This window comes from Heptranchias perlo, chromosome 1 (assembly GCF_035084215.1).
Source record: "Heptranchias perlo isolate sHepPer1 chromosome 1, sHepPer1.hap1, whole genome shotgun sequence".
In the NCBI taxonomy this organism is placed as follows: domain Eukaryota; kingdom Metazoa; phylum Chordata; class Chondrichthyes; order Hexanchiformes; family Hexanchidae; genus Heptranchias; species Heptranchias perlo.
The window spans coordinates 197,661,390-197,673,455 of NC_090325.1; the positions used below are offsets into that span (position 1 = coordinate 197,661,390).

At 43.7% G+C, this 12,066-nt stretch overlaps 1 protein-coding gene across 1 annotated transcript in view; it reads right to left on the bottom strand.

The window, feature by feature from the left end:
• Positions 1-12,066, bottom strand: part of LOC137331248 (diacylglycerol kinase theta) — a 168,239-nt gene that overhangs the window by 37,581 nt on the left and 118,592 nt on the right. The window contains exons 18-19 of the mRNA XM_067994908.1: positions 7,667-7,848; positions 5,679-5,779 (exon numbers count right to left, since the gene is read on the bottom strand). Of these exons, the coding sequence (XP_067851009.1) occupies positions 5,679-5,779; positions 7,667-7,848 (283 nt within the window). The remainder of the gene's footprint in view (positions 1-5,678; positions 5,780-7,666; positions 7,849-12,066) is intronic.

The window sequence follows — 12,066 nt, forward strand, 5'->3', positions numbered from 1 at the left end:
GATGGAAGCCCATGGAATCGAGGGACAAGTACGGACTTGGTTAGGAAGTTGGCTGAGCGAAAGGCGACAGAGAGTAGGGATAATGGGAAGGTACTCACATTGGCAGGATGTGACTAGTGGAGTCCCGCAGGGATCTGTCTTGGAGCCTCAATTATTCACAATATTTATTAACGACTTAGATGAAGGCATAGAAAGTCTCATATCTAAGTTTGCCGATGACACAAAGATTGGTGGCATTGTAAGCAGTGTAGATGAAAACATAAAATTACAAAGCGATATTGATAGATTAGGTGAATGGGCAAAACTGTGGCAAATGGAATTCATTGTAGACAAATGTGAGGTCATCCACTTTGGATCAAAAAAGGATAGAACAGGGTACTTTCTAAATGGTAAAAAGTTAATAACAGTGGATGTCCAAAGGGACCTAGGGGTTCAGGTACATAGATCATTGAAGTGTCATGAATAGGTGCAGAAAATAATCAATAAGGCTAATGGAATGCTGGCCTTTGTATCTGGAGGACTAGAGTACAAGGGGGCAGAAGTTATGCTGCAGCTATACAAAACCCTGGTTAGACCGCACCTGGAGTACTGTGAGCAGTTCTGGGCACCGCACCTTTGGAAGGACATATTGGCCTTGGAGGGAGTGCAGCGAATGATACCCGGACTTCAAGGGTTAATTTACGAGGAGAGATTACACAAATTGGGGTTGTATTCTCTGGAGTTTAGAAGGTTAAGGGGTGATCTGATCGAAGTTTATAAGATGTTAAGGGGAACAGATAGGGTGGATAGAGAGAAACTATTTCCGCTGGTTGGGGATTCTAGGAGTAAGGGGCACAGTCTAAAAATTAGAGCCAGACCTTTCAGGAGCGAGATTAGAAAACATTTCTACACACAAAGGGTGGTAGAAGTTTGGAACTCTCTTCCGCAAACGGCAATTGGTACGAGCTCAATTGCTAAATTTAAATCTGAGATCGATAGCTTTTTGGCAACCAAAGGTATTAAGGGATATGGGCCAAAGGCGGGTATATGGAGTTAGATCACAGATCAGTCATGATCTTATCAAATGGCGGAGCAGGCATGAGGGGCTAAATGGCCTACTCCTGTTCCTATGTTCCTATGGAAAATGCACCCTTATGTTAACAGATACCATTCCCATGATAGATGTGCTCCACTGACATCGTATGTAATATTACACCTAGGTATTTAATGTTTTAACATTATTAAATTCGAGCTCTTTGTGACTGCCAAACAACCTCTCTGGCACTGAAAATTAAACTTTAAAAATATGGAGTCTCATTCATTGCAATTTTAACAGCTGTTGGACACTTTTTAAAAAAATTTTGAAAGTTTAATTTTTTAACTTTTTATTTATCTCATTTGTCTCTGTCTTTTAATTCGATTTTTCTTACCCTCTCTTTATTTCACTGTCTCTAACTGGTTTTACAGTGATTTTACTGTTGTAACTTTCACTTCCTGGTTTTGATTATTTGCAGCTTGTTAACGATGCTGCAGTCTGACTGGTCGAGGGGACAGAGCACTCCTCTCGTGAGCCACTTGGTCCTAAGGTTCCCGGGAGTTAACATTGAACTCTTTCCAGGTTCGCATTAGAGGAAGTTCCCGCAGTAAAGGCCGCGGATACAACGTGGGTAAGTTCGTATGTAAGGAGAGGCGAGTGGGGTCGTTTGCTGCTCACACCAATTTCCAGCCTGATATGTTTTTGAGTTGGAGTGAAGGAGATGATAAGACTGATCTTTAAAGGTACCACTTAAAAAAAACTTTTTATAATTAGATTTTATCACATAGAATATAAAAATACATAATGGCAGAAATACAGCTATCACTGTATATTTTATTTATGTATCCTAAAGCTTATATCAAAGCCCATGGAGGCAGATTAGTGAAGAACAATATAAAGGAGGAGGCAAACCTCTGTCACTAAAGTTGCTGCTGTGGGATTATAAATGAAAATAGTGTTCTGAAGATGCCATCTCATATTACAATATCTCTGACTCAGGCCTACGCCCCTAATTGTTTTTTTATGGATGTTATAGAGGTGATAGTCTCAACATAAATCATCTGTGCAACATGCAGTCAAGCAAAAAAAAAAATCAACTTTTCCTCAAAAATTTCTCCAAAGAGGACCGGAAGGCCACTTAAAATAGTACTGTGCACACAACCTGTATAATATTAATATTTGCTCATAATATAGACAGAGCAGAGGTTCAATTTGGTAACATGACAGAGGAAAGTCCCACATTTAGCTACCAGCATGCCTTTGGTTCAGTTTAATCTGAGTGCCCTCCCTCAGCAACACTTGTAGGCAGGATATGGAGTTAACAGGTTGTCTCTGATTACGGAGGTTATATTGCACCTGGCATCTTTGACCCACTCCTAAAGGTGATGTAAGATGGATCTTCTATCTGCATATTATCTCCAGATAATCACAGGCGTAAAACGGGCACAATGAGGAAAGATTTCGGGGACCAAAGCCCTACACCTCAAGGACACCTGAAAAGCGCCACACCCAAAATTAGGTCAGGCAATATTTCAGGCTTCCCTTCAGCCGCCTAAAACAGGCGTTAGGCCCCTTACATATGTAAATGCTAAAGGGATCAAGGGATATGGGGAAAAAGCGGGAACAGGGAACGGAGCGAGACGATCAGCCATGGTCATTTGGAATGGCGGAGCAGGCCCAAAGGGCCGAATGGACTACTCTTGCTACGGTATTCTATGAAATGAGGGGCCTAACACCCGTTTCAGGCCCCCTCTGCTAAATTGGTCAATGATGAGCAGATCTGGCCTTGAGTTATTCTCCACTCAGGATTCTTTAGCAACCTCTGTAGCCTAAACAAACAAAAGATAGACTTTAAAAAATGATATAAAAAAAAGTTCCAATGGAGGAGGAAGAGGAGAAGGAGGAGTGGGAGGAGGAGGAGGAGATGTAGAAGTAGAAGAGGGAAGAGGAGCAGGAGGGGGAGGAGGAGTGGGGGAGGAGGAGGAGGAGGGAGGAGGAGGAGGGGGAGTAGAAGTGGGAAGAGGAGTAGGAGGGGGAGGAGGAGGGGGAGGAGGAGTGGGAGGGGGAGGAGGAGGGGGGGAGGAGGAGGAGGGGGGAGGAGGAGGAGGGGGGAGGAGGAGGAGGGGGAGGAGGAGGAGCAGTGGGGGGGAGGAGGAGGAGCAGTGGGGGGGAGGAGGAGGAGCAGTGGGGGGGAGGAGGAGGAGGAGTGGGGGGAGGAGGAGGAGGAGTGGGGGGAGGAGGAGGAGGAGTGGGGGGAGGAGAAGGAGGAGTGGGGGGGGGAGAAGGAGGAGTGGGGGGGGGAGAAGGAGGAGTGGGGGGGGAGAAGGAGGAGTGGGGGGGAGAAGGAGGAGTGGGGGGAGGAGGAGGAGGAGAGGGAGGGGGAGGAGGAGGAGGAGGAGGAGTGGAGGGAGGAGGAGTGGGGGGAGGAGGAGAGGGAGGGGGAGGAGGAGGAGTGGAGGGAGGAGGAGTGGGGGGAGGAGGAGGAGGAGTGGGGGGAGGAGGATGAGGAGTGATTCTTCCTGCTCCAAAGCCCTCCCAAGGCCCCATGCTGTTCTTCCCCCCCGCCCCGATGGACCTGAGAGGCTCTGCTGGTGAGGCAGGTGGCCCGAAATATGCTTCTCGAGTCGAGCGAGCTGCCTGTGGAACCAGGTCAGGCGCTGGAAACCTTCTACAGTTATTGAGACGAGGCCCAAGGGCCAATTCCTTGCAATCCTCAGGCCTCCATGTTGGAGCATAGGGACCGTTCCCTGTGCCCATTTGGTGCCTGAAAACTGCCCTAACGAATTTCTCGGCCATGGTCTTATAGTTAAGTCAGTGGAGATCTTTATCTGAGCAGTGAATCACCAAACCCCTAAGGAATCAATGCATTAATATTGTTAGAGAAATCCCAATTCCATCTCCTGTATTTTTGAAGGTTGGACAAATATAAAACAGAACAATCAGTGAATCGGAACTACTGACGTTCCCCGCTGCCAATCCATTCCTACAATACTTTGATGAATTTTATTGGCTGGTGGCTCAAAGACTCAAATGAAGAAAATGTAGGGCATAAAGATCTTTTATTACAGCCAATATTTTTTTTAATTGGTATGTTAGAAGGTTTAGCAGCAAGATGCTCCCAGAGATGATTATAACAAGGTCAAGTATCTCATAAATTTGATCCTAGTGTTTGTCAGTAACACAAGAGAAAGTTGTCACATTGGTAGAAATCTCACCTCTGAATCCAAAGGTTATGGGTTCAAGCCCCAACTCCAGGACTTGGGCATGTAATCTAGGCTGGCCCTCCAGTGCAGTACTGAGAGGGGCTGCACTGTCAGAGGTGCCGTCTTTTACGTTACAACAGTAACTACACTTCAAAAATACTTCATTGGTTGTAAACCACTTTGGGACATCCTGAGATCATGACAGGTGCGATGTAAATGCAAGTCTTTCTTTCTTTCTTTGTTCTAGATAAGGTGTTAGACTGAGGCCCTGTTTACCTGTTCAAATGGATGTAAAAGATCCCATGGCACTATTGAAAGGAGGTGTCCTGGCCAAAAGCCACCAAGTCTGTGAATAGCATGTTATACACAGGTACACTCTCGAGTCTGTGAATAACACTGGGGACCCTTGGATCCAGTATACTGAGATTTGGGTAACTCTTGAGTTAAACACCTCTGTGTACCTGGAGAAGAGTGTCTCTGTGAAAGTGTAGGGTTCTAGAAGGGTACAGTATCTCTGTGAACTGGGCAGCACGGGGTTAGATATATCACTGTTGAGGCAACTTTTGGGGAAGTGATGGTCTGTTGAAAATCCAAAAGGAAGACAGATTTGCATTTATATAGTGCCTTTCACAACCTCAAGAAGTCCCAAAGCGCTTTACAGCTAATGAAATACTTTTGATGTGTAGTCACTGTTGTAATGTAGGAAATACAGCAACCAATTTGCACACAGCAAGGTCCCACAAACAGCAATGTGATAATGACCAGGTCATCTGCTTTATTGGTGTTGGTTGAGGGATAAATATTGACCAGGACACCGGGGAGAACTCCCCTGCTCTTCTTCGGAATAGTGCCATGGGATTTTTTACATCCACCTGAGCGCAGACGGGGCCTCGGTTTAAGGTCTCATCCGAAAGACGGCCCCTCCGTCAGTGCAGTACTCCCTCAGTACTGTCAGCCTGGATTATGTGCTCAAGTCTCTGGAGTAGGACTTGAACCCACAACCTTCTGACTCAAAAGCCACCTTTTTAGATTACAAAATCTATTTGTAAAATACAGAAGGGCTTAAAACTAACCAGAATAGCGTATTTTAGTGTAAAATTCAACGTTTTATGGGGGAATCGTCCCTCAGATCTCCCCCAGAAATATGCCATCAATCCCGTGCCTTCAGCAGTCAGATCTTCCCCTTCAGGCTGTCATGTACTTAAGTTGTATTTCTTCCGATACAAGTGTAAGAATGTTGTGTGTCTCACCACTTCCGGTGCAAAGCCTGAGTAACTACTTGTTTTCACATATTATAGACCTAGAATTATGACCAATCCTGAGTTGCCAGATTTTTGAAGCAGTGTCTCAGCTTTTGCTGGTTTTCTAGGTTGGCACCTATACAGTATCGTCAACCAAATACAGACCAATCTGGTTTAATTTTGCATGCAATGAAAGTCTTAAATTAGTGGACTGTTCACCTGCTGCTGAACTTGTCTGGATCTTCTTTTCTTGCTTGATGGAACTCTAGGCTCAGCTCAGCATCAATTCCAATCCCACAGTAGTTGTTCATTTGTACGATCTGCCAACAGTAAAAGGGTGTTCTGGTCAAGTACAAGAAGATTGTGCTGGGAGAGCCAACATTCACAGCTAAGAGCACTGGCCTGCAATCGGCAAACTGTAAAAAGGTCCGGATCCGATCCGCCACCAACTGAAGGAAGTTTCTTAACACATACCTGGGCTGTTCAGACCATGGAATAGGCCTAAAGAACCTGGTGTGAAATTCCTTGTCCAGTTTATGTGACACCAACTGCATTTGAGGGACACCAGTCAGGTGTTAAGCCATTAACTTTAGGTGGGCAGTTACTGATAGCAATTAGACCTCCTTTATGATGATGAATGTTACCAATCTATGATGGGAGAGATACTCCTTCCAAAATCTCAACCAGTATGTCAGAAAACTACAGTGAGAGGAACCGGCCGATATTTACATTATCTCACTGACCATCATTTCTGGGAGATTGTCCTAAGACCTCCTGGGCAGACTCCTCGAAACCCATGATCTTCAAAGCTAGATGCATCAAAAGTTGAAGAGTGTAAATAAGGACTCTGGTTAAGGAGAAGAGTCTTTTCCTGGGATTCCAAATCAAAAAGGCCCATCTGCCTCTATCCCAAGAAGCAAAGTAAGCATCTGTTGCATCCAGGTGGTCATAAACCCAGTGAGGACAGGAATCTGATGCTCTCTGCCAGCTCCAGGCGCAATCACTTGTCATGATAACCATCAACCAGGGGCTGACAGGACTGAGCTCCTCACCCCAACACTAGATGGACAGCCACTAATTCCTGAAGAATCAGACTGCCATGGGAGCTCCTGGTGGTAAGATGGAAAGTAGGCCGAACATTTCTAGAATCTACTATCATAGAATCATACAGCACAGAAGGAGGTCATTCAGCCCATCATGTCTGTGCTGACTCTTTGAAGAGCTATCCAATGAACTATAATATCCAAAAACCTGGCACCATTGGTACTTTTGAAGGGACAGTGAAGAAAATCCCAAGAAACAATCTTTGGGCAGCAGCAGAGTGTGTTCATACTGGTCAGTCTAACTTTTTACTTTTTAATTAGCACTGTAATGTAGTCAACTTTTCATTTGTGAGGCACCGAATAATATTGCATTTGACTGTTGATAGTCACTGACTGATGCTTTGGGGCAGTCAGTGCAGACACTTCAAAAAGAACATTATTATTACATTTAAATTATTTAATAACCAGAATTCAAAATAATGTGATCCAGACAAAAAAAGTTACAGTTCTGTAATTTTATAGATGCAAATTTTTTGGAATCAAAGGAAAGAGAAGTGTGTTACTGTGAGCTAGTGGACAGCAACTGTCAATCACTGTGATGTGTGTTTTCCTGTGATAACATCATATTCTGCCCCATGACATTTGGGACCAGAGCTATCATCAGTGCAACATCTACAATGCAAATAGAAAGGGCTCATGTTAATTGGGTCTCTCTGTCCCAGGACTCCCCCAGACTGCTGAGAGCATCTGTTTTATGTGTTAGTCGAATCATTCAGCTACAGTATCAAATTTCAGCTAAAAATGCTTCTAATAATAATTGTAATTTTTGCAGAGCACTCATCCCACAACCAGGTTGAAAGAAAGAGGCAGAATAATTCTAATCGAGATTTACATCACGCATCAGCACATTTAGATTAAGAGCACTGCTTTGACTATATTCTCGGGTTGAAATTTAAGATGATTTTAAGGAGCTTACTAGGCAGAAGAAAATAAGGTACATCCTGTCAGCTGGACATAAGCAAGTGACCTTGACTTGACCTACAGTAATAAGGGACCCAAATCATGCCTTCGGTCAGAAGCCCTCAGTCTTTCTCATCCATCTAATACCAATGAGAATATGAACACACTACTGTGACCATCGTACCAGCTCCTATTCCAGTGTACCTTTGGTGGTTCTAGCTCGGGGACACCGTTTTCTGTGCAATCAACAACCTCTGGGCTATCAAGAAGGATTGTCCAGCGATCCATAAGGACCTCTTCTGCTTCATCAACTGCCACCAGAATGGAGGAGGGATCTTCTCCGCTGTAACCAGGTCCCCAACGTAACACCCTCGCCAGATCATTGCCTTCAGAAAGAAAGTAGTGAGACATTGGGTCAGTGTAGTGAAGATTCTTTAAATGCCAGCGACATTCCATCTGTAGCTTGCACTGACACCGAATGGCAACATAATGGGACACGTGGATGGTCTGAAGTTTCAGCCTACTTTGGGATTTCATCTTCTGTGACAACAGTGGGCACTTCTGTGTGAACAGCTGAGAGATACGGCCCATTTCATGCTTGCTGAGGTGGTTAAACCCTTTAGAACTCACAGGTACCCAGTGTTTTTACACCTATACGGCACTCAGTAAAACGTAAAGACATTATGGGTGAGCACTTTGCCTGGGCAACAGATATTGGAGAAGGATTTTTCCCAATGGATGGAGTCTGCTGTGAAAGGAAAAATTAAACAGTAAACTGTTATCTCACCTGGTTTGTCAGATTTTTTTTTATTCGTTCATGGGATGTGGGCGTCACTGGCAAGGCCGGCATTTATTGCCCATCCCTAACTGCCCTTGAGAAGGTGGTGGTGAGCCTCCTTCTTGAACCGCTGCAGTCCGTGTGGTGAAGGTTCTCCCACAATGCTGTTAAGGAGGAAGCCTAAATAACTCCTGCAGCAAACACACTCCTGTACTTAATGGGTAAAATTACATCAAATGTTGACCCTGGTCACACCATTAATTACCCTGACAATCCTCAGACTGAGAGGCTCGAAATGGCTGAAAAACTGACCTTTTAAACCATTTTTCAGACAATCAGCGGCTAAATGGACAACAGAACAAGACAGGGGGGATAAACAGTCAAGAAACTGTCTACAATTAATTTTTAAAGAAATACTAGTGTAGAACATATTAGTTTGAAATGATGGAAAGTGAAGTTAAAATAAGAAAAACAGAACATTTTATCATTAATGAAATTTGCAGATGTAAATTCTGGCACCTGCTTAATCTTTTAATATATCGATAACAGAATTATGATATTTTTCAAGATTGAAAATTATGACTTTCATTTTTGAGCAGAGAAGATTGTATTGTTAATTTTCATATAAATATATCTATAGAAATAGTTAGAAGTTTCAGCAAGGAAACAGGCCATTCGGCCCAATCAGTCCATACCCTCCACACAAGCAAATAATTCCAATCACATTAACCCTCCCTGTTCCCTATTATCCCATTTTCCTTCATCCACCTATCCAGTCGAATCTTGAATATTGACGTAGTCTCTGCCTCAATCACTAACCCTGGAAGTGAATTCCACAGCCTCACAACTCCCTGTTTCTCCTGCCCTCTGTTCTAAATCGCTTACATTTAATCTTCTATCTATGGCCCCTCATTCTAAACCCTCAACTACAGCAAACAGTCTGCCTCCATCTACCCTGTCCCATCCTTCCATCATTTTATGCACTTCTATCATATCACCCCATAATCTGTGTTCTAACAAAACCATTTTTCAAGTCTTTCTGCATATTTGTATTTCCTCACACCAGGCAGCATCCGAGTGTTGTCCCCTCTCTAAAGCCTCAATACGCTTCCTATAGGGTGGAGCCCAATTACTGCACACAGTCCTCTAACTGAGGTCTTATTTAGGTTTTATACAGGTTCATTATTACCTCTGGGCTTTTATATTCTATACCTCGTGATGCAACCTAGAATTCATTAACTTTTTTTATTCAGCCTTATCGTGAGGAGCTGCCTTTAATGTCCTGTGAACCTGTCCCCCCACCAAATCCCTCTGCTCTTCTACATCACTGAGCCTACTGCCATTCACAGTATCATTGCTGCTGGTATTTTGTTACCAAAATACATCACTTCACACTCACTGATAGAGAATTCCATCTGCCAGTTTTAAGCTGATTCCCCCATTTTAGCAACATCCCATTGCAACTTCCTTTCGTCTTCTAAAGAATTAACTATATCTCTTATTTTGGTATCAGATGCAAATTTTGACACCACTCCCTCTGGGCCTATATCTAAATCATTGATATACACAGTGAATAGAAGTGGCCCCAGAACAGAACCCTGTGGGACACCACGACCCAATTCCTTAACTCGTACTCTTGTTTTCTCACTTCTAATTCATTCTTAATCCAGTTTGCTATCCTCTGCCTAATTCCATGCCCCTTAATCTTCTCTAGTAATCTCCTATGTGGTACCTTATTAAAGGCTTTCCTAAAGTCCATGTACACAACATCCACTGTATCTCCATCCACCATGTCTGTTCCCTCATCAAAGAATTCAATGAGGTTTATCAAAAGTACTTTAAATTATTCTGTGTAATATAATTCTACCTCCATACAATGTGAAGATTTATAGATTTCAAGTGTGGTAAAACCTTGTCCATATGAAGGATCTTTTATCTTTCTACACTATACTGTGTAAAATGAAAACAGTAATACTTTACAGATAGCATGGATTTTCCCTCCATGTTTTTGTTCTGATCAATGTGAGGGATGTTGGTGCTGGGCAATTGAGGAACAGCCTCAGACAGATTCCTCCTGCACTACTGTGCCATTTTCTCCATTGTCCACACCAACCATCCTGTGAGCAATCAGTACTGAATCAGGGGCAGTTTATGCTGGAGCCAATGCTCTCTAGGGACTAGAGTGAGACAGCCCAAACTCATTCAAAATAGGACTCTGACAGCCAGAGGAGACTTTCAATGCCTCATTCTGGGCTGGATTTGGACCCAGGTCCAAGGTGAAAGACCAGTGTCTAATAAACTGCATCCCTCTCCCACCCCCATCGTCCCCCAGTAATGTGGGCACATTATGGGCACATAAAATAATTCAGCAGCCTCTCAGTAAAGTATCTATGTGGTATAATAAACAATTTACCAGCTAGAATCCTTGATATATTTTCATATCAGGACAGATTGAACATATTGAAACATATAAAGATTCTGAGGGGGCTTGACAGGGTAGATGCCGAGAGGTTGTTTCTCCTGGCTGGAGAGTCTAGAACTAGGGGACATAGTCTCAGGATAAGGGGTCGGACATTCAGGACTGAGATGAGGAGGAATTTCTTCAATGAGGGTTGTGAATCTTTGGAATTCTCTACCCCAGAGGGCTGTGGATGCTGAGTCATTGAGTATATTCATGCCTGAGATCGATAGATTTTTGGACTCTAGAAGAATCAAGGGATATGGGGATCGGGCGGGAAAATGGAGTTGAGGGCGAAAATCAGCCAAGATCTTATTGAATGGCGGAGCAGGCTCGAGGGGCCGAATGGCCTACTCCGGCTCCTATTTCTTACGTTCTTAAGAATGAGGCGAGGCAATATAAACTAAATGGTACATTTCTAAAGGGGGTGCGGGACCAGAGAGATCTGGGGGTATATGTGCACAAATCTTTGAAGGTGGCAGGACAGGTTGAGAAAGTGGTAAAAAAAGCACATGCGATCCTGGGCTTTATAAACAGAGGCATAGAGTACAAAAACAAGGAAGTTATGTTGAACCTTTATCAAACACTAGTTCGACAATAACTGGAGTATTGTGTCTGGTTCTGGGCAACGCACTTTAGGAAGGATGTGAAGGCCTTGGAGGGGGTGCAGAAAACATTTACTAGAATGGTTCCAAGGATGAGGGACTTCAATTACGTGGATAAATCGGAGAAGTTGGGGTTATTCTCCTTAGAGCAGAGTATTTAAGAGGAGATTTGACAGAAGTGTTCAAAATCACGAATGGTTTGGATAAAGTAAATAAAGAGAAACTGTTCCCATTGGCGGAAGGGTCGAGAACCAGAGGGCACAGATTTAAGGTGATTGACAAAAGAACCAAAGGCGACATGAGGGGAAAAATCTTTTTTACGCAGTGAGTAGTTCTGATCTGAAAAGCGCTGCCTGAAAGGGCGGTGGAAGCAGATTCAATCGTGGCTTTCAAAAAGGAATTAGATAAATACTTGAAGGGAAAAAATTTGCAGGGCTACGGGGGAATAGGACCAACTGGATTGCACTTACAAAGAGCCAGCACAGGCTCGATAGATCAAATGGCCTCCTTCTGTGCTGTAACCATTCTATGAACAGGTTGGGGCTGTGGGGCTCTTTTCTCTAGAAAAGAGAAGGCTGAGAGGTGACCTGATAGAGTTCTTTAAAATTATGAATGGGTTTGATAGGATAGATGTAGAGAAGATGATTCCACTTGTGGGGAGACCAAAACTAAAATAGTCACTAATAAATCCAATAGGGAATTCATAGGAACATCGGAACAGGAGGAGGCCATTCAGCCCCTCGTGCCTGCTCCGCCATTTGAT